The 25655-nt window shown below is 33.4% G+C and overlaps 3 protein-coding genes across 3 annotated transcripts; 2 read left to right on the top strand and 1 right to left on the bottom strand.

The window, feature by feature from the left end:
- The first annotated feature begins 660 nt into the window (after positions 1-660).
- Positions 661-2712, top strand: LOC113734292 (11S globulin seed storage protein Ana o 2.0101). The gene is made up of 4 exons (XM_027260777.2): positions 661-1033; positions 1145-1461; positions 1573-2034; positions 2114-2712. The coding sequence occupies exons 1-4, from the start codon at positions 733-735 to the stop codon at positions 2504-2506; spliced, it is 1473 nt and encodes a 490-aa protein (XP_027116578.2). The 5' UTR covers positions 661-732; the 3' UTR covers positions 2507-2712.
- A 3325-nt stretch (positions 2713-6037) lies between these two features.
- Positions 6038-10774, bottom strand: LOC140004398 (uncharacterized). The gene is made up of 5 exons (XM_072084050.1): positions 10197-10774; positions 9496-9870; positions 8393-8617; positions 6894-7211; positions 6038-6599 (listed from the first exon to the last, which is right to left on the bottom strand). The coding sequence occupies exons 1-5, from the start codon at positions 10509-10511 to the stop codon at positions 6234-6236; spliced, it is 1599 nt and encodes a 532-aa protein (XP_071940151.1). The 5' UTR covers positions 10512-10774; the 3' UTR covers positions 6038-6233.
- A 6850-nt stretch (positions 10775-17624) lies between these two features.
- On the top strand, positions 17625-18829 carry LOC113735388 (uncharacterized). Its single transcript, XM_027262399.2, has one exon. It carries the CDS (start codon positions 17879-17881, stop codon positions 18506-18508), a length of 630 nt encoding a protein of 209 aa, XP_027118200.2. The 5' UTR covers positions 17625-17878; the 3' UTR covers positions 18509-18829.
- Positions 18830-25655: the final 6826 nt, after the last annotated feature.

Below are 25655 nucleotides of genomic sequence, written 5' to 3'. Positions count from 1 at the left end.
CAATTGTTAGACGTAAAACTCTATTCCATGTCATTATTAGGTTTCTTGCTCTATCTTTTAGTTTGATCCAACATGGATTGGCTGTCTTTTGTTTGCTAATAAAGATTTTAAATCATGGAATTTCCCTGTAGAATGCCTTTAATTACATGCCACTAGACTAGAAACGGTAATTGTTTAACAGATATTTATTCCAGGCATTGAAATTATGAACTGCAACAGTCATTTGCCTAGAAGTGTAAACCAATTGTCTTCAATAAAGGTGAATAAAAATCGATGAAGATAGATAGGTGCTAGAAACTTAAAAGCAGAAGATGATAGGTGTGATGTAATACGCAGCAGTAGTGATCATCTTTCCATATCACATCTTGAAAGATCCCAAGATGAATGTGTGTTTGATTTGGGGTTTGATTCATCAAAAGCCATCGTAGCAGATAATGCACCTTACCATGCCATTGCTAAAGTACAAAAATTTCATGCAAATACAAACACAAAAGATTGAACAATACATGTCAGAAACTCATTGCCACCAAGGCTTACACATCATCTTTGGTGTAAAGAAGTGTTCATCTTCATCAGCCATGCACAAGACTGAGTAGCCAAGTGTAAAATGAAAATTTTGACGTGTCGATTCCTCATCTTCCATTACATGTTATAAAAGGAGCCATTTCCAAGCTCTAATCGCCGCATCCCCTCACCACAAAAACACACTACACTCTCCTCTGTTGTCAGAGAATGGCTCACTCTCATATGATTTCTCTTTCCTTGTACGTTCTTTTGTTCCTCGGCTGTTTGGCTCAACTAGGGAGACCACAGCCAAGGCTCAGGGGTAAAACTCAGTGCGATATTCAGAAGCTTAATGCACAAGAACCATCCTTCAGGTTCCCATCAGAGGCTGGTTTAACTGAATTCTGGGATTCTAATAATCCAGAATTTGGGTGCGCTGGTGTGGAATTTGAGCGTAACACTGTCCAACCTAAGGGCCTTCGTTTGCCTCATTACTCTAACGTGCCTAAATTCGTCTACGTTGTCGAAGGCAAGTTTCATTTCCCATCTTTCCATTATTTCTGGAAGTTTTTTTCTATTTTCTTCTTAATGATCGTATTATTGATTTTTTTCATGATTTAATCATTTTGGCATAATGCAGGTACCGGTGTTCAAGGCACTGTGATCCCTGGTTGTGCTGAAACATTTGAATCCCAGGGTGAATCATTTTGGGGTGGTCAGGAACAGCCGGGCAAAGGGCAAGAAGGCCAAGAGCAAGGTTCCAAAGGTGGTCAGGAAGGGCGAAGGCAAAGGTTTCCAGACCGCCATCAGAAGCTCAGAAGGTTCCAAAAAGGAGATGTCCTTATATTGCTTCCTGGTTTCACTCAGTGGACATATAATGATGGAGATGTTCCACTTGTCACTGTCGCACTTCTTGATGTTGCCAATGAGGCTAATCAGCTTGATTTGCAGTCCAGGGTAAGAAAACTTTCAATCCAAACTTGCCAAGTATTAATCAAAAAATAATCTCTTTCTGGGCATATTTTATTGCGGTACCATCTTAATAAAAAAAAAATTTTATACTTTCAGAAATTTTTCCTAGCCGGAAACCCGCAACAGGGTGGTGGAAAGGAAGGCCATCAAGGCCAGCAGCAGCAGCATAGAAACATCTTCTCAGGATTTGATGACCAACTTTTGGCTGATGCTTTCAATGTTGACCTCAAAATAATACAGAAATTGAAGGGTCCGAAAGATCAAAGGGGTAGCACAGTCCGAGCTGAAAAACTTCAACTGTTCCTGCCTGAATATAGTGAGCAAGAGCAACAACCCCAACAACAGCAGGAGCAGCAACAACATGGTGTTGGAAGAGGATGGAGATCCAACGGACTTGAGGAAACTTTGTGCACGGTGAAGCTTAGTGAAAACATTGGCCTCCCCCAAGAGGCTGATGTATTCAATCCTCGTGCTGGCCGCATTACCACTGTTAATAGCCAAAAGATTCCTATCCTCAGCAGCCTCCAACTTAGTGCAGAAAGAGGATTCCTCTACAGCGTAAGCAAACACAATAGCATTAATACATAAATTTTGTGACGTGAAATGAGTGGTTGAGTTTGTTGTTTGGTAATTGCAGAATGCCATTTTTGCACCACACTGGAATATCAATGCACATAGTGCCCTGTATGTGATTAGAGGAAATGCAAGAATTCAGGTGGTGGATCACAAAGGAAACAAAGTTTTTGACGATGAAGTAAAACAGGGTCAGCTAATAATTGTGCCACAATACTTTGCTGTGATCAAGAAAGCTGGAAACCAAGGATTTGAGTACGTTGCATTCAAGACGAACGACAATGCCATGATTAACCCACTTGTTGGAAGACTTTCGGCATTTCGAGCAATTCCTGAGGAAGTTTTGAGGAGCTCTTTCCAAATTTCCAGCGAGGAAGCTGAGGAATTGAAGTATGGAAGACAGGAGGCTTTGCTTTTGAGTGAGCAGTCTCAGCAGGGAAAAAGAGAAGTTGCTTGAGCTAATTATGTAAAAATAATCGTATATTAGTCCATGCATGGTCTACCAACTATATGTGTGAATCTAATTCCAAAATAAAATGGTCAATGGATGTAAAGACATGGCAATCCTAGCCTTACTACTGGCGTTGATTGCGAGAAGTTTGATGTTTGGTGACCATGAGTCAATAATAAACTATGATAATTAATGTAAAATTTTCCCATTCAGTTCTTGTTCCATTCCCTCCAGGTCCTCTATTGATGATTTTACAGCTCAGTCATGTTCTTTAGTTTTGGAACTCCAAGATACCCTGCATATTCTTGAAGATAACATAACACCATTCCTGTAAGAATTTGTGTAGAAAGTTCACTGGAGCTTCGATGAAATAACTTCAAATAAAAGGAAAGGTACAATACGAACTTAATCTATGTTGTTTAGGCGGTCTCTCCAGTACCCCAAGTTACTTTGCTGCATAGACTAATTCTCCAAATATTTGCAGTTATTCTTAGCTACAATAAAGATTACACAAAGATTCCACTTCTAGCCTGTCCTTCCCAATTGAAGCAGAGGAGTCTTCTGATTCAGTTGAGACTTGTAGTACATGATCAGGCCTGATTACCAAGTACTTCCAAATTTTAGTCTCAATAAGAAGCAAAGAAGAAAGTATTATCAGCTGATCCTCAGCCATAGAAGAATCAAATGATATGAACTAACATAAACAATTTAGCCTTTACACTGGCTTTAACATAGCATTACCTGATTTGCCGAGGGAATTCTGAAGTACAATGTTCAAAAGCCAGTATCTCTCTGCTTGCTGGATGGGGCGTACTTTTTTGCCTCTAGCAGACTCCTCTTTTCCGTGACAAAACATGTTTTGGGAGTTCCCATTTGGTTCTGAAGTAAATATCTGGGGGAAGCCGTACAACTTGCACATTGGTTTGGGACTGCACTTGATCTTCAAGTCAGATATCTGTGCTTTGGAGGCGGAGTTGCCATATCCTGTATAGACATACCAAAATAAAAGCTATTAATCTAATGAGAAACCAATAGAACACAATTTCAATTTCAGTGCTGAAGGACAATACAGAGGGAAAGAAACTTGCATCTTGGACTCTTGATGTTCTTACTAGTCTTGTCATGGAAATCTTGAATTTGTTCACCAGAAGTACCTTTTATCACAAGATCAACACCCTCTTCAGCATAAAGCCAGAGGACATTAGCTTTGATGACAACAAAAGTACTACTAAATAGTGTCTGCTTCTCATTCAGCATTTTATGATAAGAACTCTCTATCCATCATAAATCTGATTCCAGATCCACGTTTTACACTTTACAGTGTTAAAACCACCAATGTAATTATCATTGTTGCCAACTTTTTGATGATCCATTTATAACCATTTTTCAACCGGTATTGTTGGATTATTGACTGTTGAAACTATCAACGCCTTTTTATGTAATCACAATAAGAGGTATGAACTTTGAAAAGTTCCCTTTCCTTATAATTCTTCATAGGTTGAGGTTGGATTGGGAGCTTTATCAGTTATCAACACAAAATATCAATACGGCGCCTAAAGATCTCTAGAGAGTAGAGAAGGACTGTAACCTAAGGGAACTGGAAATTCTACTGAATCGCCATAGCGCCTATTATAATAACCTCCATAAAATGCAACACAAAACCTCTAGCATCCCCAAAAATTGAAAATATCAAAAGCAACAAAAGTTTGTGATGTGTCATCTAGATTTTAATGCAATGGTAGATTGCGACCATCAGTAATCAGTTTTGGCTCTTGAAAAGCCATCAAGGTTGCTGTTCCATTGCAGAGATAAACAGACCATAGCAATTTTCCTTTCAAGAAATTGAAAGTGAAAGCCAATGGACCCAACAATGAACAAATTAGTCATGCCTCACCTTCCATAAGCATGTCTGACATAAACAGCAGAGATGTAAAAGTGCATAATACCTGCTGAGGAGATGAAGGAAGAACAGTAGAATGCAGTTGACCCTCATCAGTCGTGTGACTCTCGTCAACCACTAGTTGTTTTCTTTTTCTTCTAGCTTTCTTCCAACACTTCTCCATTTTGTTATGCCTAATTTCTTCCTTCATTTCTTGTCTGATCTTGACACTAATGTTACATTAGAATGGCATGCAGAAAGCCAGGAAAATTATAAAAGTAATAAGCATTCACATTCCTCTACAAATTAAGCCATGCTTAATTTTCTTAAGCATTCTATTATTTAGACTTAGATGCATCAAAATTTCTTATTAACATCAAACAGGGTCCTAAACGCCTAATAAAGTTACTAATTTTCATTGCATAAGAGGAGAACTTCTTAACTCATAACATGTCATACAAATTAAGCCATGAACATGAACACTAACCATCTATATATATATATATATATATATATATATATATATATATATATATATATATATATATATATATATATGAAAGTAGTTATTTTTAATCAGAGTTGTTTCTCACTCCTATGTGGCATGCCTAATTGAAGAGAATTAACGGGTTCGGGGCCACTTGGTTTTTACCCATATTAAATTCTATTTGGATTATATTATATGTTTAAAAATTATCTCTAATTTTAAAATAACTTTAAAAAACAACTAATCTTATCTTAATGATTCTGTTTTCTATCAAATTATTACATATAGAACTATAGCAAAACTTTTCTCAAGTCACAATTATTAAAATTTTACAAATCCCAAATTACTTCCTTAATCACAATTATTGAAACCTTACATATCCCAAATTACTTTCTTTCACTACCATACCGTTAATTAGCATTCAAATTGTTTATCATTTCTTCCCTGAATTTTGAATTAATTTAGTGTAAAAAAGAGAATTAATTGTTACACTGACAAATTTATCAATATTGTTGGAAACTGAATATTTATCGATGAAGAAAAATGAATTGCTGGATTTTTTTCTACTTAATTAAATATGAATATATATTTCTAGATTTATGGTCATTATAAAATTTTAAATTATCTAAAAGAATATTTGTAAAAAAGGAATATCTACCAAGTTTTTGATATGGGGTACATGATTTGATGTATACTATCATATCATAGTGAAAAGTATGTAAACAAATTTTTTAAAATTAGTAAATAATTGAATGTTTAAAATTCATTAATTTTTTTAAAGTTGATATAGATGAATATGTAGAATTGTTGTTAACTTTTGTATTTAAATTATTTATATTTGTATAAATCCACAATAAATAAAAAAAAAGACCATGCTAAGGCACGAGTAAAATTCTAGTGTAGAAAGAGAAGTGATAGAAAATCCTGAAAGGGAAAATTGCACAAATGGTTCCTTACATCCGGACAACATCCTTTTTTTAGCCCATCATATTTAAAATGATGCATTTCAAGTGCCCAAATACTCAAGACACAGCAATTCGGTTGGAATGCAACACTGATCTCATGCTCTTTTTCTCCTTTTACCTGAAAATTATGTGCTCATCACAGTAAAAGACAGTAGTCGATAGTTCTGTCTTTAATATTCTAATTTTGATGATTAACAAACTGTTAATGAAAAAGAACTAATGCTTTATTTGATTATTTGAATGAAAATTGTAGTATATAGTGGATTATCAAGTAGATACAATATATCAGAACATAGAGTTTCCAAGGCAAATGAAAGCAAAAATGCACATTGTACATACTGATCAAGAGGAAAACATTATTAGGACATAAAATTATCATTCCCTACATGTTTTAGTTCTTGATCACTTGTTTGATGAATTCTGAACCAGTATAACGTTGCGTCGGTTGGAAAAGTAAGCAAGCATCTTATGCTTTGGTGGCAACTCTTCCTTAATCAGAGGGTGGTTGAGAAAATTATTGATCCAGTTTGTGATAGCTGGGAATTTTGACGAGTCAAGAATTTTCATCGAAACAATTTCCTCGTACACGGGGAGTTGGTAAGAAATGAAGCCAGCCACAAGGTCTACAAAACCAATTTTATCTCCTCCAAAAAACTTTTTCCCATTTAGCTCCTTTTCCATCATCTCCAAGGCCTCCATAGATGCTTTTATGGCTCTTTCGTGGTCTTCACCTCTTGAACATAGAGCTTCCCATGCATATGCTTGAAGCTACATTAACAAGACATAATGATGAAGCATAACTTAGGATACAATTGTTCAACAATAGACTCTTTAAATGAAATACTAAGGCACGATTATTGAACTAATACAGATTATGGCAACTAATAAGCTAGTCTGCTATTACAGTGATCTGTCATGTGGCAAGTTAGTTTAGGTTGCAAATTAAATTGGTAGAGAGTTAGCCGAAGTTTGAAAATGATTTTCATCAAGAAAATTAAGTTGCACACAAAGGAAGTTATTCTGGTAATGATCATCAAGACAGCAAGCAAAAAGGTTAATTACCTTTTCTGCAGCAAATTTAGCCCAAAAACGAGAATTGGCTCTTTCATAAGGATCTCGAGGCAACAAAGGACTATGTTTCCACACTTCATCAATATATTCCAGGATTACAATTGACTCTGGTATTGGTTTTCCATCATGAACTAGCACAGGAACTTGTCCCTTAACAGGATTCAGCTTCAAAAGTAAAGGGCTCTTGTTGAATACGTCTTCTTCAATGTGTTCATACTCTATCCCCTTCAGTTTCAGTGCCCACTTCACTCTTAGAACATATGGGCTCACCCAAAATCCCAAGAGCTTCACTCCCTGATTTTCTTCCATTTAGACTTGGTAGTCTTACCGTGCTTGGGCACTGGCATTTAATAGTCTTGTTGGAAGAGCTAAAGTTTGTGATCATCGTATTTGACTATTATTATGGAGACACATCATGCATGACGACATCAAAATTATGATATTGTATGGCATTGACCATTTTATGTTATTTTTACTTTTTAATTTGGACTTTAAGGAATGCAAGTCATAATTGGATTGGATTGAAAATGCCCTCTTTAGAATTTAAGGCACATCTAAGGTAGGCCTGCCAATCGGGCTATATGAGTTGGGCTTTCATAAGCTCAGATTCAACCCATTTAATTTGTAACACTTTCGAATTTCGGATCATGAGTTTCGAATTAATAAATGTGAAGATCATACTCAACTCACAAAATATTCGAATTTTGATCCTTATTCGGGTTTAGCTCAATCTCACTTATTACTCCTCAATTTTCTTAATATAATTGCTATAACTATTACATTGTAAAATTAATTTAACATTCACAAGATTATAACACTAAAACTAAACATAAACAAGCAACAGTTCTTGTAAAGTAAATAAACGAAGAACTTTTCAACAATATTTATATTTAGTTCGTTCAAAATACATGGAAAATGGTAATAAAACATGGGTCATAAGCCAATACAACTTCAACGATTGGAACTTCCTCATACCTTTATGATTTGAATCCAAATATGCTTGATGATTTGTGTTTTAAGAAAAAAAAAAATCAACCAATATTGTGTCAATACAAAAATTTATTAAACCAATAAGAAAAATTAGTTTCAGTTGTGGATTATCAATATTGGCTCTCAAGAAAGTTAATAAAGGAGTCTTCAGATGTATTTTTGTATTTTATAATTTGTATATATTTAGTATTTAGTAATAATATATTTGGATATATAATTATATATACTATCAAAATATAATATTATATATATCATTATATATATATATAGGTAATTAAAAGGTCAGGTCTATATCGAATTTAAGTCGAATAAGGCCCAAGTTTGGCTCTCACCTCATATTTAATTCGGACCTAATTTTTAGGTTCAATTTTAGACCTACTCATTGAAAGGTTGGGTTCATTGGATTTTTGGCCCGAACGAATCAAGTTCGGGCTGACCCGGCTCTATTGACTGTCTTAATCTAAGGATCAAGTAGCCAGTCATTAATAAATTGTCAATACCTTCTCTTCAGTAAATTTAGCCCAAAAGCGTGCTTGGGCTCTTTCACAAGGATCTTGAGGCAACAGGTGAGTCTGTTTCCACACCCCATCAATGTATTCAAGAATGATTATGGATTCTGAAATTGGTTTTCCATTGTGAACAAGAACGGGAACCCTTCCATGAACACGATTCAACTTCAACAGCAAAGAGCTCTTATTGTATGTATCTTCTTCTATGTATTCACACTGAATTCAGTGCCCACTTCACCCTTTGAACAAATGGGCTTACCCAGAATCCCAAGAGCTTTAACCCCACCAGTTTCTTCCATTTTAGAGTTAGAGACTTGGGAAATTCGGAAGTTGCAAAATATAACCCTGGTATCTATGAACTTGTAAAAGAGCAAGATCAAGTCATCAGGTTGAATTTAAGCAAGCAATACACTGGTGACATGAAGAACAAATGGCCTTGATTCTGGGCCTTAGTCAATCACCATCCAAATTGGATTTTGTTTCTTTGCATTGACCTTTTCTATTTTCTTCCATTATTTTAACTTTCAATCTACTGCAGATACTTGAAAAATTTCGAATACGTACTTTCTCATTTTTTGTAGATTAGTTTACATGGTGAAAAATGATTCTTTTAACTTGTTAATGTTTCTATATAGAAGACTAGCAAAAATGTTCCTTCCGTTTGGTAACGAGTGATCTCAGCCAACAGACTGGTTTTGAATGGTTTTGGGCTTTACTGCAACATGCAGTCAGATTTAGGCTTCAGTGGAGTGTTAGGCAGTAACTTTGACATTAATCTCTGTCTTCTGCTATTTGCATTACTACTTATCACCTCATTAGTATAGCAAATAAATATCAAAAGAATATTTCAGACTTAGCCTTTACAGTACCGAAGTTGCATTCGTTAAAAATATCTCAGTTCAACCAGTTTCTTGAAGCACAGATGAAAAAAACTCAGCTAATAAGCCCTTTCACTATACAGATTTCAACAGATTCTTTTATTTTGGACAGACAACAAAAAGGTCCAACACAAGTACCTTATACATCTACAAAGCTGCCTAGTTTTATCGAGTGAAACACTGCAAAACGTCTCCAGAACAGGGATGCGTCTGTTAAGCATTTCGGCAAGAATCTTTTTCATCAGATATTTCTTTACTGCGTTTTGCGTAGTAATCAAACATCAGATCCTTTGCTGGCAAATCATCCTTGATCACTGGATGGTTGAGAAAATTGTAGATCCAATCGAATGTCGCTGGGAATTTTGATGAGTCAAGGATTTTCATGGATCCAACTTCCTCAAAAACAGGCAGTTGGTAAGAAATAAAGCCTGCTACAAGGTCCACGAATCCAATTGTTTCCCCTCCAAGAAACTTTGTCCCTTTCAGTTTCAGCTCCTCTTCAAACTTCTCCAATGCCTCTATAGATGATTTTGCAGCTTTTTCACGCTCTTCACCTCTCGAACATAAAGCATCCCATGTAGACTCTCGAACCTGAATAATGCATAACATCAATACGAAATTAGGCTTCAATTGAAGCTCAAGTCCCTTTTTTTAAAATCAATTTCTAATGCAGCAAAACGCTTTCATCCCCCCTAGCTATAAAGTAGCATGGGAGAAGATAAGAGCATGAGCTGCAAAAGTAAGAGATTCCTCTAATTGCTTCAACTAGGCCAACAAATTTTTTTTTTTTTTGGGTGGAGAACTGGTAAAAACTTCTGCTACGACGAAGGGTTGTGATAAGAAATGCTCAATTTTTAGTTTTCGTGCCCGTGCTATGAATTAAAGGTAGATTCGAGGATCAAGGGAGAATTTATTACCTTCTCTTCAGCAAATTTAGCCCAGAAACGTGCTTGTGCTCTTTCATAAGGATCATGGGGTAACAAGGGGTTCTGTTTCCAGACCTCATCAATATATTCAAGAATGAGTATGGATTCTGAAATTGGTTTTCGATTGTGAACAAGAACAGGCACCAATTTCTGAACAGGATTTAACTTCAAAAGCAAAGAGCTCTTGTCGAATAGATCTTCTTCAATGTATTCATACTCAACACCCTTAAGTTTGAGCGCCCACTTCACCCTCTGAACAAATGGGCTTGCCCAGAATCCCAAGAGCCACACCCTTTGGCTTTGCATCGAGAATTTTTCCTAATCCTCCTCCTCCTCCGCGGCCGTATTTGATCCTTTTTACCCTGTTGTTTTCCTGGAATTTCTTGGAGAATATCTCGAAGACTAGAGAAATCACATGAACAATATCTGGTCTTGTCTAAGCTTTGATCTCATTCTTTGCGGGTCTCAATTCATATAATTATCAGTCGACACAAGGACTTGCCCACGTACTATGCAAATGATGACAGACTCAGTAATTTGTAAGATTTACTTTTACAGAGATTGGTTAAGGAATTCTATGAAGGTTAAAACAAAAAAGTATAAATGAGTAAATTTTTTGGTCGTTGACTCACCGTTTCAACTATTTGTTTCTTTACATTTTCTATAAAAAAAAATTATATTTTCTCCTTTATTAGAAGATAGCTTCATCAGGGATTAAAAATGGAGCTTTCTAATCAGTAAAGCTGCCATCACATTCCATGGTGTCAAGTTTCTTGATAGGTGCAAACAAATATTGGTCGTCGTAATCATGATGAACTTGTTTTTTCACATAATTTGATCCGCATATTATTGTTTGCCTCAATTAAAACCAGGCCCCATAATGTAAAGCGACAGGAGAAACCAACAAGAAGGCACGTAACATCGAACATCATAATTTTTTTTTTTTGGATAATAAAAAGTTCAGTGGATTTAGTTCCAGTCACCACCATAGCATGGACCATAGCTTCAAATGTGCAGTCGTGGACAATGCAATTCAATCGAAGACATAAAAGACCCTCTCACGTCAAATTCACTAATCTTGTTCCGTGACAGTTCTTTTGATTTTATACGTGACTTGAGTCAGTGAAATTTACTTGACAATATGTCTCATTTGAACAATCGAATTGGGATCGAAAACTTCCGCAACTAAGAATTTAAAGTCATAAACCACGCGTTATAGGGATTCTCATGATCATCCACTCGAACACACAACCTTTTCAACCTTTTATGAAAAAAAAAATGATCTGTCCTTATCAACACTACCGGCTTGTGCTCGCACAAAATCATTTGTTTTACAAAATTTTAGCATCACATACAAGTGAACATGTGGTTTCCATTAACCATACACTGAAGTACACATTTTACGGATCACCCTCGGGGCTTTGGTCTAGTGGTAGTAACCTAGTTAGATGAGTACCAATGTTAAGAATCGAATCTCCGGTGAAACAACCCCCACACGGGTTGGACAGGTTGTTGTGGGACACGTGTGGACTAGTCTGGTGATTCACGATATCACACGTGGTCATATGACAAAAAATATATATATATACACACTTTACGGATGGGTTGGGGCCACTTATTATAGTGCTAATTAATTTTACTTTCTAATATAAAATTTTTTTCAAAATATTGTTGGGGCAATTTATTAGTAATTCGTAGGACAGTTTTGAAAAATTTGTATGCTTCAAAAGGGTGAAAATAAAATTTTATGGATCTACACAATAGCCGCACATATAAATTGCGAATGTTGGGATCCTTTGTAAATATTAGTGATTGCCGCTCATGCAAATAACAAAAGTAAATTTCACGGAAATTGGTTTTAAATTTTTTTTTATTTGAAAATTAACTTGTTAAAGAATTTTATGAAATTAAAAATACGTTAATGAGTAGTAGTTTCTCAGGTAATTATTTTATACATATGGATAGTTAATAATATAAAATTCCCAATAAAACAACAGAAAAAAAAGTCATTTTTTTAAAAAAAGGCAATGTTTACTAGAAGCTAAGAATCCACTAAAAAAAAATGGGGGAGTAGTAGCAACAGTTACATGACATTGCATACGAAATTCAGAAGCTGAGTTTCTAGGATAACAACTTTTTTATTTAAATGTAGAACAGAACCTCAAAACTGGCTTAAAGTTGCATTAGTGTGACCATATTGTAAAATTTGGAGCAACATAACAAAACTGTAGACCTATAGGCAAAACGTAGTAAAATTATCTCAAGTAAGGGTGGGTGCAAATGAGCCGAGTTTCGGCATAATCGAGTTGAGTTTCAACATAATTTTATAAAGCTCGAGTTCGATGAGTTCAAAATGTCAAGTTCAAGCTCGAGATTAAAAAAATAAAAAATTAATTATTTTATTTTTAAAAAAGAAATAAAATAGTAATTTTTCTTACCAAATAATAAACTATTAGTGATATATATGTAATTTTATTATTAAAATAAAAAATAAAAAAAAATATACACATATATATAATCGAGGTCGAGTTGACTCACGAGCTAATAAATTTAGTATTTTTGAGCTCGAGTCGAGTTTAGGCTAGAGCCGCTCGCGATCCGATCGTGAGCGACTCGATTCGTTTGCAGCCTTAATTTCAAGCCAGCAATGCAGCAAAGTAGAAAAAATAAGAGCACTAGCAAGTGAGGCAAATAAGAACTTATATCAACAAGAAATCACCATAAACAAGAGAAAAAGATCGACTCTGGCCCCAAATTACACGGCTAAGTAGGAAGATGTTTCCTAAAGCGGCCTCTCAAGTTAAGAATGCATCAATTTTGAGACATACGCATGATAATGTCATTAAGCCAAAGCACATAACAGAAAATGAGGATTGGAATGTTGCCTTGTTATAAATACGTATCATGGGAATAATTCAACCTGCAGCGGCATGGTGGACGATTTCATATCTCAAACTCTGAAGTTCACGACCCGGTAAAATCATCTCAAAAATTCGGAAAAGATAGAATAAAAAAAGAAAGCTTTAGTGTAACTGGTTTAGTCCTGGCAAAAAGATCCCATGATATTGGAGCAGACACATAACAGTAATTTATTAAGAGCAAAGAACAGAACTTTATTTAAGTTCATGGTTAATAACAGGAAAAAGAAATAATTACCCCCGAAAACTTTCTACACAAATAACGCTAGCAAGAATCCAAATCCCAATAGAGGAGTTGGCCACGGGGTGGGAGGCAAGGGTTCAAACCTTGAACCTTGCCTTCCACTAATTACCATAGGCATGGCTCTCCAAATCCGACGGGTGTGTAGTGAACTCTTCTAGTCCGATGGTAAACGAATTAAAAAAAAAGGGGCAAAATGCCCCAATGACTCTCAAACTATTATGAAATTCAACTTTTACCCTTCAAACTATTAATTGATAAGTTTTAACCCTCCATCTAATTAAAACATATAATTTTAACCCTTCCGTCAACTTAAGTCATTATGTTTAATAGAGATAAAGGATTCATGAAATGCTAGTGGCCCTCAAACTATTACAAAGTTTAACTTTTGATTCTCTAATTATTAACTGATAAGTTCTAACCTTCTAACTAATTAAAACGTATAATTCTATCTTTTCCGTCAACTTGAGTTGTTATATCGAATAGAAACATCTATTGATAAAGAATTTGGGATGTGCCAAACCCGTATTTGATAAATTAAAAAGGTTTAGATATAATGATGTAAAGTTTTGGGAAATCTCACCAGAGAATTGATTATTTGAGAGATCCAGAAAGTTCAAACTTGAAAGCGAACCAAGACTTCAATTGATTTTGGTCAAATTTAACAATTGGAGATTTGGTAAATTAATTTATGAGTCAAATGGGGTAAATAAATTTATCCTAGCACATGTCTTGTGAAGATGAAACACTCCTCAATTATGTCCTTACCACGCATTTGGTGATATTTCTATTTGACATGATGATTCAAATTGACGAAAAGGTTAGAATTATATGTTTTAATTAGTTAAAGGGGTAAAATTTATCAATTAATAGTTGGAGGGTCAAAAGTTAAACTTTATAATAATTTGAGGGCCATTGTTTGGCATGTCCAGCTATTTTTGTTAAACATAACGGTTCAAGTTGACAAAAGGACTAGAATTATATGTTTTAATTAATTAGAGGGCTAAAACTTATCAATTAATAGTTAAAGGGTCAAAAGTTAAATTTTGTAATAGTTTAAGGACCATTGGGACATTTTGCTCAAAAAAAAAGTTCCCAGAAGGCCTTCCTTAAAACATATTCAATAATGTGTTCTAACTCTCTGAACCATGTGGCGCCTTGATTTCGCATGGTGTTTGTTGTCAACTTCCCAACCGTCCAAGCGACCTTTTCGTACGGTACAAGGATCGAACAGTAGCTACCATAGACATCCATGTGCGAGAGTGTGTGGAGAGGAGATGGTTGAGTTTATTTTTGTATCTTACAGCAAAAATTTTACAAAGAAATATCTTCTCCTAGTGGTTACGAATATAATGGATTTAAATGAATTTAATTGTGCTATAAGTACCAATCCAAGTGCCGTATGCACTAGCCTAAAAAAGTTTAGAGGGGCTCATGCTCCAATCTAAGAAATGTTTTGATTAGGCAAAACAAGTTAAGAGTCTTTAGGGGGAGGGTTGGGTTGGGTTGGATGGTACGGGGAGAGAGAGTGTAAGCAAGAGGTCTCGGATTCGAATCCTCTCGCTTACACTAAAAAAATAATAATAATAACTTAAAAAAAAAAGTAAAAGAGTCTTTGGACCATTAAGTATTTTGTGTAATTTAAACTCTTTTGTATTTTCAATTTTAAATTTTGTATTTCAGTTTTAGGTACCTTTTGGGTCTTGAAATTATTTCCAAGTTTTGTATTCTCCTTTTTGTACTCTCTGTTATAGTAGTCTCTTTCATCTTTCTATTATAATAAATCTACTATCCTCTTTTTGTTACCCTCTTTTGTATTGGGTTGGCATAGGTCATTTTCGGCCGATGGGTTGGCATAGGTCACTTCCCACGTAAAATTTCTTGTATTTATCTGTTTCATTTATTTGATTTGTTATTGTCTTTATTGAGTCGGTAAAAACCCTATTATTCTTGTTGTTGGTCAATTTCTTGGTACCCAACCTAACAGAGATTGCCAGTGTGTGAGTATGTATAGGGATGTAATCGAGCCAAGTCGAGCTCGAGTATTGCTATACTCGAGCTCGACTTGACTCATATATACCTAGGCTCGAACTCGACTCGAGCTTGACCGAGTACAAAAAATCGATACCTGAAACTTGATTCGAGGAACTCGCTTTCACCTCAAAACTCGACTCGATAAGGCTCGACCTTTAATCAAGTTTTATCAAATCGAGCCTAATCAAGCTTTTTGACTCGATTCGACCAATTATGTTATTACTTTTTTGCCATTATGAAATTTTATTATAAAAAAGAGTTTATTATAAATTTCGTAAAACTTATACCCATAATGGTCATTTTATAATTATAATACATAGATATTATTTAAATTATAAATATATTATTTAAATACCCCCGACTCGACGAGTAGCTCGACAAGCACCGAGCCTCAAAATATTGGTTCGAAACTCGACTCGAATGACAATCGAGTAGCTCGAGACTCGGCTCGAACTTGGTCAACCTGAGTTCAAGCCAAGCCGTTGACCGAGCTACTCGATTATGACTCGACTCGCATACATCCTAAGTATGTGTAGACTAGGACAGATAGCGTGGGGAGCGTGGGGAGAGGATATGAAACATCCAGTACCTGCAAAACAGACGGAAAAAATGCTGAAATGGAACGGATTTTGCCTCGTTCTTAGAGCAGCAGTAGTATTGCTGCCTATAAGATGGGGGAAAACCCCCCGAAAAGAAAAAGCTCCAGGAACCAATTTATATTAATGTACAAATTGATACTACTAATTATTGTCAAAGATAGTTAGTAGAACGCTTTCCTACAACACGATGAATATTTGTTCAAAATGGAAAAACATGTGCTCATTAGTAGATGTTCCAATCGTCAATCAATGTCATTGACTGGATAATTGGACGAGATTAGCATTAAGTAGCATCCTTGCTTCATTTGCTACTGGATCCCACTGTTTATTATTACTCCAGACAAAGATGCTGATTCAGTTGAGGTCTACAATCAATTCCATATATAAAATTGACCTGACCCTTAATTCTGATCATAATCATGGATGGATTTATTTGGGTCAAGATATTTTCTGTCAGCTGATGAAAAGGGAAAATTTTCTGTGGCCAATGACCAGACTTTTAACTACTCTCTTTTATGGGAATTTGTCTATTAGATTAGAACTCCTTGTGAAAGAAAAATTGAAACGAGAAATAGGGAAGAGGAATTGACTCTTATTAGTCACGATAAAGGGTGCCTCTTTTCTGGCTGTAAAGATGGAAGGTTGTCAATACTTTTTTGTCATCGCCAGCTACTTTTAGGTGAAGAAAACCACACAACAAAGTGTGTTAACCTCGATTTTTTTTCCTTGTCCGTTAAGGAAAGGCATAAATTATCTAAATACATTTTAAACACTAAAATAATTACTAATTCACAAATTTAAATACCCTTTAAATAATTTAAATAACTAGAAGGATTCAAATGATCGAATTTCAAATTTTTTGTCAAATACCCTCTAAAATCGAAGCATTCAGATTCACAACTAGCATGCAGGTGCAATAAATAAAGTCTCAATCGTTCTAGCCTTTTCTTAAGGAATGATCAATGTGTTGTAGGCCCTAACTCATCTCCACTACACTAAAAAAGTCCATTAGCAGGAATATATAAAGTTAATCAATACTTGGGACCCAAGATTTCTTCGGCCAGCAAGGTTTTCAAGGCTACCGAAAGTTAGAATTGTTTTGCCACAAATGACCTAGCATTTCTTGACCCCGATCTCAGCAAGCCATTCTTTAATCACGTAAATTTTTTGCGTTCTAATGACCCAATCAAATTGGAGAATATATTTCACTTAAATGCTTATACACATCCAAAGAAATATTATCGATGCTGATATTTCTTAGATTCATGAATAAAGAGTTATATCCCACATTAGCTTGAGAGATAGAGAAAAAATAGGTAATATATAAGTAAGGGTCTGAAACCTAATGGCGTCAGTTTTTGGATCATAATTGAGTTCCTGACTTACATATTGAACTCTTTAATGAGCTCTCTTGAGATGTTTCTCCCTATCAATATAAATCAATAAACCGCTTCCAAAAGAAAAATTAATTACTCTAGTAGTAGTTTTTTACTCAAAGAACAAAAGGTCACAAAAGCGTTCACCAATTTCAATCTCTGCTTCTACAGTCATTATGCTCTATTTTGGGTTCACAAAATCAGCTTCTTCTTCATTCTTGAACAAAACAATACAATGGCATTTTAGTTATTTGAGGAGAACTGCATAGGCATCTTGTAGTACGACCCTGAATTAATGAAGCAATTTGTGCCAAGAAAAGAATGAGCAAAGATGCCCTTGACCAGGACTTTGCTAGAGACTAGAAACCACCCAGCCTTACATTTTTATGCACTGAAGCAGCAAATAAAATCCAACCTTCTCCTCTTTCTTTTCAATTCCTTGTACCAAGATATCCTCTCAACTCAATCACCAAAGTTCCTAGCCAAATACCCAACGATCTCTTGAATGTCCCGCTTCAACTTGGCTAAGAAGCTTTTGCCCGCTAAGAAGGCGTGGAAGAGCTTCAAAACCAAATTCCAATCAAAACTACAGAAACTAAAGACCTCCAAAGCCATAAAAAGAACCAAGAAATATTGCATCCATACTTTGAACTCCATTCGAGTTTTCATTCCCTGCAAATTATATGCTCTGATCAACCGTTCCCCTTTGCGTTCTCGCCACCGTTTTTATCATCACGACCACCAGCACACCAGGAGTTCTTCAGCTATATATGTTGATGAACTATTTCCAGGGCATGCTAGCCATTACAGCTCCTTAGCAAAAATGGTAGCATCCAGCAGTTCAGCTGGTAATAAGGTGAAACTCGAAGAAACAACGAGCAGTAATGTTGTGAAAAAGCATCATCAAATTGCTGCACCAGGTCTGAAGATTCTTGAAAAGAAGATCAAGGGTGGCGAGACGAGTACAAGCGCAGCGGCTAGTGCTGCTGATGCTTGGAAAATCCCTCTCTCGCCACACCTTCGTTGTGTGGATGAGAGAGCTGAGGATTTCATCTCCAAGTTTCGCCAAGAGATGAAGCTTGAAAGAGAGCAATCCATCATTGATTTCCATGAGATGTTGGCTCGTGGTACCTAATAGTACTGAAACGACTCAGATCAGCATAGTACACAAGAAAATCTTAAGACGTACAACAAGAGGATTTGATTTGACTGAGGCTTCAGATACAGAGTGACATTTGGTTACATTTAATTCATTTATATTTTGGCTTCCCAAAATTTTGAATGGGGTCCAAAATCATCCTCCTTTTTCTCATCCGCATTGGTGTGGCTTGTAACTAGTAGATGAAAGCATAAGTGTGAGGCATTAATGTTTGTTCAATATCTTGTGGATTGTTCTGTTTAAGATTATTTGCTCAGGATTGTATATGAATGAAATGACAAAAATATATTGGTTTTCGCTTTCAAAGGGGTCAAATTAGCTTGGAACTGAGATTGTTGTCCACAGTTTGATATTCATTGTTGTTTTATTTTCATGACAACTATTTGATGTTCTTGATCATCTCCCATGTTGAACGGACCATGGATAGCTACAATTAGACGTTTTAGTTGAGACCTTTGTAGGTAGGGATGGAAGCGAGTCGAGCCACTGTCGAGTAGCTCGGTCAACGACTTGGCTTGAACTCGATCAAATCGAGTTTGAGTCGAGTTTCGAGCTACTCGAATATACTTTCGAGTTGAGTTCGAGTCAGGAATTTGTGGCTTGTGGCTCGACGAACTACTCGTCGAGTCGGATATATTTAATTAATATATATAATTTAAATAATATATATGTATTATAATTATAAAATGACCGTTATGGATATAATTTATATTGAATTTACAAGTGTATATTTTTCGAGTCGAGTCAAAAAACTTGATTAGACTCGACTTGATAAGGCTTGACCTTTGGTCGAACCTTATCAAGTCGAGTCTCGAGCTTAAAAAAATTTCTTCGAGTCAAACCTCGAGTTGCAATTTTTAGGTTCGATCGAGCTCGAGACGAGCTCAAGTCTAGTTACATATAAGTCGAGTTGAGTTCGAGTCTAGTAATACTTGAGCCCGACTTGGCTCGAGTACATCCCCATTTGTAGGATTCTAAATATCTTCTGGCATGAAAACTAAAGATTCGCTGGCCTTTTCTTCCCCCTTGGTTTTGTTAATCTTCAAAGTCGTATATTTTCAAAGTCATTTACTCTCAATTTTCATTAAATTGAAGCTTTAATCATATTTAACCAACTTAAACCTGTAAAATAAATTATATCTTAAAACTGATTCTAACTTGTCATTGTCTCAATGTGATCTAGTTGTCGCATTAGATTCCTCAACATATTGTACAATTGCAAGTGGATAAAAACACTTTTCGAACAACACCATTTTCACGAGGTTCCACAAATTTCTAAAATGACTCAAAATTAAGTGGAAAGGCAAAGTCATAATCTCTTAGCCTGTAAAGTTATCATTTTCTAGAATGTTGGCATGTGAAAAAGGCCCTTTTTAGTAGTTTCATAATTGAATTTGTTAATTGGTGGTACACATAGAACTAGTTTTTTGAATAGATGCTGTTTTAGTGGAAAAGTTTATCAATTTGACTCTTTATTTTCAAGCCCAAAACTGACCACCCAAATGCCTTCGTACGTTATTTTTGTGGATAACATGAAAAAAAAATGAAAATTTTGCATCTTTTGGTAAAAAGAAAGGAGAGCTATACGTGTTATATTCTTTGCTTTCACAAATATATCTGTCTCTAGTACCTTGCATACTAAATTGAAAACAAATATAATTCCTTTCTCTTCCTAAAAATAATCGGTCCAACTGAATGATGTATTTTTTTTTTTAGGTATTTGTATAAAATTTTATTATAATTTACTGTAGAATTTATAGAAAATTTTTTGTATACGTGAGACTTTAGGGAAATTAAATTTTTTTTATTTTTATTTTTTTCCTCTCTTCTTCTTCCTCCCTTCCACCATTGCTGCTCTTCCTTTTCCCTCCGTCCCTATTGCCGCCACTTTTGCCGGCGCTGCTGCCTCACCCTCGCCCTTCTCTTTGTCTCTCTCTCTCTCTCTCTCTCCCTCCCCTCCTCCTCCTCCTCCCCCGTTACCCCCTCTCCTCTCTCTCCCTCACCCATCCCCCTCTCTTTCCCTCTCCCCCTCCGCGCGACCACTAGTTGAAAGACCAGAGCTAGTGAGATTTGGCCAATATTTTGAAGCACTCGGAGCCCAAGAGAGAAGCTGATGACCATCTAAGTGATGAACTGATGATTTGACCCCATTGCAAATGTTGATTAAGCTGTTCCAAGGAGCTTGTGATCTTCCGGACATGAACCACATGCAATGGGATTATTCCAACGTAAGTAGAACTATTATGGTGATTATATATACATGTATATCTTTTTTCTGCTTGCACAAATACTTATGCATGGGCACCCTTTTTTTTTTTTTTGGGGCCAATTACTTATCTCGAAAATCAGACTAATTCAGAAGGGGAAAAAGTTTCCAATGGATTGCAACGATTATTAACGTATGTTTTATATATATGCTTACACTTGTCAAGAAAAATATCTACTGCACTCATATTCTTTTGTAAAAAGGAGAAAACTCAAAGCCACTTAAAAAGTTAGTATGAGGATGTAGAATATTAATAAATAACTGACAATTATATTTGAAAAAAAAAAAAGAAAGTTAACTTCTTCTATATAAGTTGCCAACAAGTAGAAAATACCGTTTGGATTCACCCAGCCATCCAAAAACCACATATTACTTATTGTCTAACATTATGCATCGATCGACTCTAACAAATTAACATCTTCCCTATTGGACTCCATCACTCTAATAAGACGCGATTATGCCTCTAATGATCTTGCTTTTTTACTCTTAATTGTTGACTTTTGATGTTAGTATTCATCTCGTTATTTGTTAGTTAATAGTTAATTTGTAGTGTTTGAACTATGTCTAAATTCACCATTGTGAGTTAATTGTGGAAAAGTCTGAAGTAACGATCGTTATGGTAACGAAACTGTTTTTAACTGATATAACAGGTAAAAATACTTTTAGCGACCATTTGATTACATGTTATACTGGTCATCTAAATAAAATAGTACCTAAAATTTTGGTTAGTAAGTTTTACATAAAAAATAGTAAGTTAACTCAATAATTTAGTAACTTTTATGTCTCAAAAAGTAAATTTGAATAAATATGGAACTTACTTTTTTTTTGAAGTAAATTACTACTCTATATCTGAAACTTAGTTTTTGGAGAGTAAGTTTAGTTCAAGTAATAGTAAGTTTTTATAGATTAATAGTAAATATTGTTGATAGAATAGTAAATTTGGTTAATCATCAAAACTTACTAGTTTGTGGCATAAATTTACTATTTTACTTAAAGAAACTTATATGAAACAAGTATTAGGGACTTTATTTGAAATAATGCTAAGATTTTTTTATTAATAATTGAAGCTTAGTATTATAGTTAGTAATTACTCGTAATGTAAATGTATGATACACAATTGTACGTATCATTTATAAATGTTATATATTTTAAGTATTTTAAATATACTATGAAAACTTTTTTTTTTTTTGCATATGACCTTATAAAATATGTAAGAATAATTTGTCATATTATAAATTTTGAATTATTTTTGAATTTGTGAAAGGTTAGAAAGTTTGGATGACAGTAACAACAAATCTTTCGAGTTATATATAGAATTGCACTTATCTGTACATCACCATATTTTCTATAGATGAATTTTTATGTAAACTGTTAAAATTATGAATTCAAAACGACTAAATCTGACTACTTTATGGCATATATTAGTCTAAATGACTAAAAAAATTACTGTAATCATGTGCATGTTGATTGTTGAATTGAAATTTCCTTTATTACTAGCACAAGTTCTTCTAATCAAAGCAAAATAAAATCAAATAGCTTTTCCTTTTGTATGCAGTAGTTATGCTTAATAGAAAATTATTAAACCACTTTTACAATACATAATTTCTCCTAAAATTAGTAACATTTTCCATGACCTCTAACCTTGTCAATAATACTAACCACCGACATGTAGATAATCTTAAAAGCAAAAGCCATCAATATGACAAAAAAAAATGTTTTCAGGCTGAACGAAAAAAATTGCGATTCTATATAGAATCGAAGAAATTCATCATGAACGAGAATGAATTGCAAAGTTATCATATTTCTAATTTCATGTGCATCCAGAATTTCAGGCAGCATTAGTTTAGAAGAACTTTCCTTTTTCACACTAAGGAACCAATCCCAGTCTCTACGTCTCTTTTATTTTTTCTTTAACCATTAAATGGGGTCAAGGTTGTTAGCAGTAAAATACTAAATAAATTTAATTCCATTTCAAACACTAGTTAATTGTATACTAATATTTTACACCACAATCAATTGAGCACCAATTTTTCTTTTTTTTTAAGTAGCTATTATTTATTTTATTACTTAGGTTAAATATTTACATATAAAATAATAGCAATAAAATGCCAATCCTCGGATCAATGGAACTTCAATTATTGTTAATAAAACTAATTTTGCATTGATAAAAATTAGTCTATAGAATGAAAAGTCAATGGCAACAATTGCTAAAATATAGCAATTTTTAATTATGGGAAAATAAACAACTAAGTTCCCAAAATATTTCACTTTTATTGTTTAAAAAATCTCAACTTGTTGACTTAATTCAAAATAATTCTATTGTCAAAAATATTTTTTTCTCAAATTAACTTTCATGATTAGATGTGAGATACAAATATGGTAAAATATCCCTCATACGTATGTCATGGATATTTTAGACGTTTAGTAAAAAAAAAATTTTGTTATTAAAATAACATTGTATCATAGTGGACTAATTATTTTAGGACCATTTTATATGTGAACTAAATTTAATTTAAATTATACAATAGATTATATATGCATGTGATTTTCATTTATAATTATTGGATCCTATTCTTATGAACAATCTCCAAAGGAAAAAAATCCAGATCATACTGATTTTCTTATATTAATTGTTATACTAATTTTGTCATTTTTATTATTATATTATTTCTCATTTTGTTTAGACTTTTACTCTTATTATTTCTTGTGTCTCAGATGTAAATTTATTAAAACTTTATCATCTTATTATATTCATAGGTGTTAAATTATAAAAATTTTGATATATAAGCAAGTAATATTCTATAGATAACTAGGAAGATTTGTTGTTATTGTTATCCAAACTTTCAAACTTTTTAAAAATTGAAAATGATTAAAAACTTATATATGACAAAATTTTATTACATATTTTACAAGATTATGTGAAAAGTCAAACTATTTTTCATAGTATTTTAAAATATATAAATAATTTTTTTAAAATTATACCTATAATCATGTATTATACAGGTATATTATGAGTACTTACTAACTAAGGTACTAAGAATTAATCATTAATAAAACATCTTATCATTATTTCAAATAAATTTCCTAATACTAGTTTGAAATATGTTTTAAAGTAAAATAGTACATGCGTCCCATAAATCAATAAGTTTTGATTATTAATCAATTTTACCATGTTATCAGTAAGAATTACTATTTATGTATAAAAACTTACTATTACTTGAATTAAACTTACTCTCTAAAAAGTACGTTTGGGATATAAAATAGTAATTTATTTATTTAAAAAGTAAGTTTGATATTTATTCCAATTTACCTTTTGAAGTATAAAAGTTACCAATTTATTACTGTTAACTTACTATTTTAGATGGGAAACTTACTTTCTTATTTTTAAGTGTTATCTTATTTAGGTGGATAGGTCTATCAAATAATCAAATGATCGCTAAAAGTAAATCAAAAATAAATCGAAAATGGTCATATTAGTGTTACCTATTTATGTCTCAAAAAGTAAATCGAAATAAAAATGAAAGTTACTTTTTTAAAAAAATAAATTACTACTCTATATTCGAAACTTACTTTTTGCAGAGTAAGTTTAGTTCAAATAATAGTAAGTTTTTATAGATTAATAGTAAATCTTGTTGATAGAATAGTAAATTTGGTTAATCATCAAAACTTACTAGTTTGTGGCATAAATTTACTATTTTACTTAAAGAAACTTATATGAAACAAGTATTAGGAAGTAGCTAAGATTTTTTTATTAATGATTGAAACTTAATATTATAGTTAGTAATTGTTGGTAACGTAAATGTATAATACATGATTGTATGTATCATTCATAAATGTTTTGTGTTTTAAGCATTTTAATAAATGTATGTATCATTTATAAATGTTATGTGTTTTAATAAATTTATTTTCTAGGTCACAAGTATAAAAGTTAAAGTTGTACTAATGTAGCATAATCTTTGAAAATTATAGTAAATTTACCCATATATTAAGTTTCATGAGTTTCAAATATATTTTGTATCATTTACAATAGGGATTTATATGCACATTTTTATCAAAATTATTTTTAATTGGCAAATAGTATGTAAATTATTATAAAATGTCATTTTATAATAATCATAATTTTATAGATGAATGGTCTATAAACTGCTAAAATTGTCAATTTATAAATGAGTAAATCTTACTACTTTATGGCATATATCAGTCTGATCAACTAAAAAATATTACCTTAATTAAGTGTACGTTGGTTGTTGATTTGAAAGTTGCACCTCTATCACTATTTCGTTATTACTGCCACAAGTTTTTCTAATCAAAGTAAAACAAAATCAAATATCTATTCCTTTTTATATGCAATATTTATGTTTAGTAAAAAATTAATAAACCATGATTACATTTCATAATTTCTAATGAAATTAGTAACATTTTCTAAATAAATTGGAATAGTTTGTAAAATATGTTATTTTTTTACCAATATAATCAAAAGAAATTTGCACTCTTAAAAAGCAAATGGGAAGAAAGGACGATGGCATAAGTATAAATGTGAGCAACTATATACATATCACACCATGAGTTTAGGTTTGATTTGTTCAAAACATCGGTAATTTTTTCGTTAGTAGATATAAAATGCATATTATTTTTCTACATATGGAAAATACAATTTCATATATACTAACCATTAATAGAATATGTAGTTTGAACACGATCAATTGAGCTCATATTTCATTTGTTTAGTTATCATTTATTTTGTTACTTATTACTTTCATGAAGTCATCTGAAGTGGAACAAATGAGTTCAATCATGGTATAGTTTTGTAATTTAATACGAGTTTTTTGTAGTGACTAATTTTAAATGTCATTGTAA

This window comes from Coffea arabica, chromosome 3e (assembly GCF_036785885.1).
Source record: "Coffea arabica cultivar ET-39 chromosome 3e, Coffea Arabica ET-39 HiFi, whole genome shotgun sequence".
NCBI classification, from domain to species: domain Eukaryota; kingdom Viridiplantae; phylum Streptophyta; class Magnoliopsida; order Gentianales; family Rubiaceae; genus Coffea; species Coffea arabica.
This window is presented reverse-complemented; position numbering and strand designations above follow the sequence as displayed.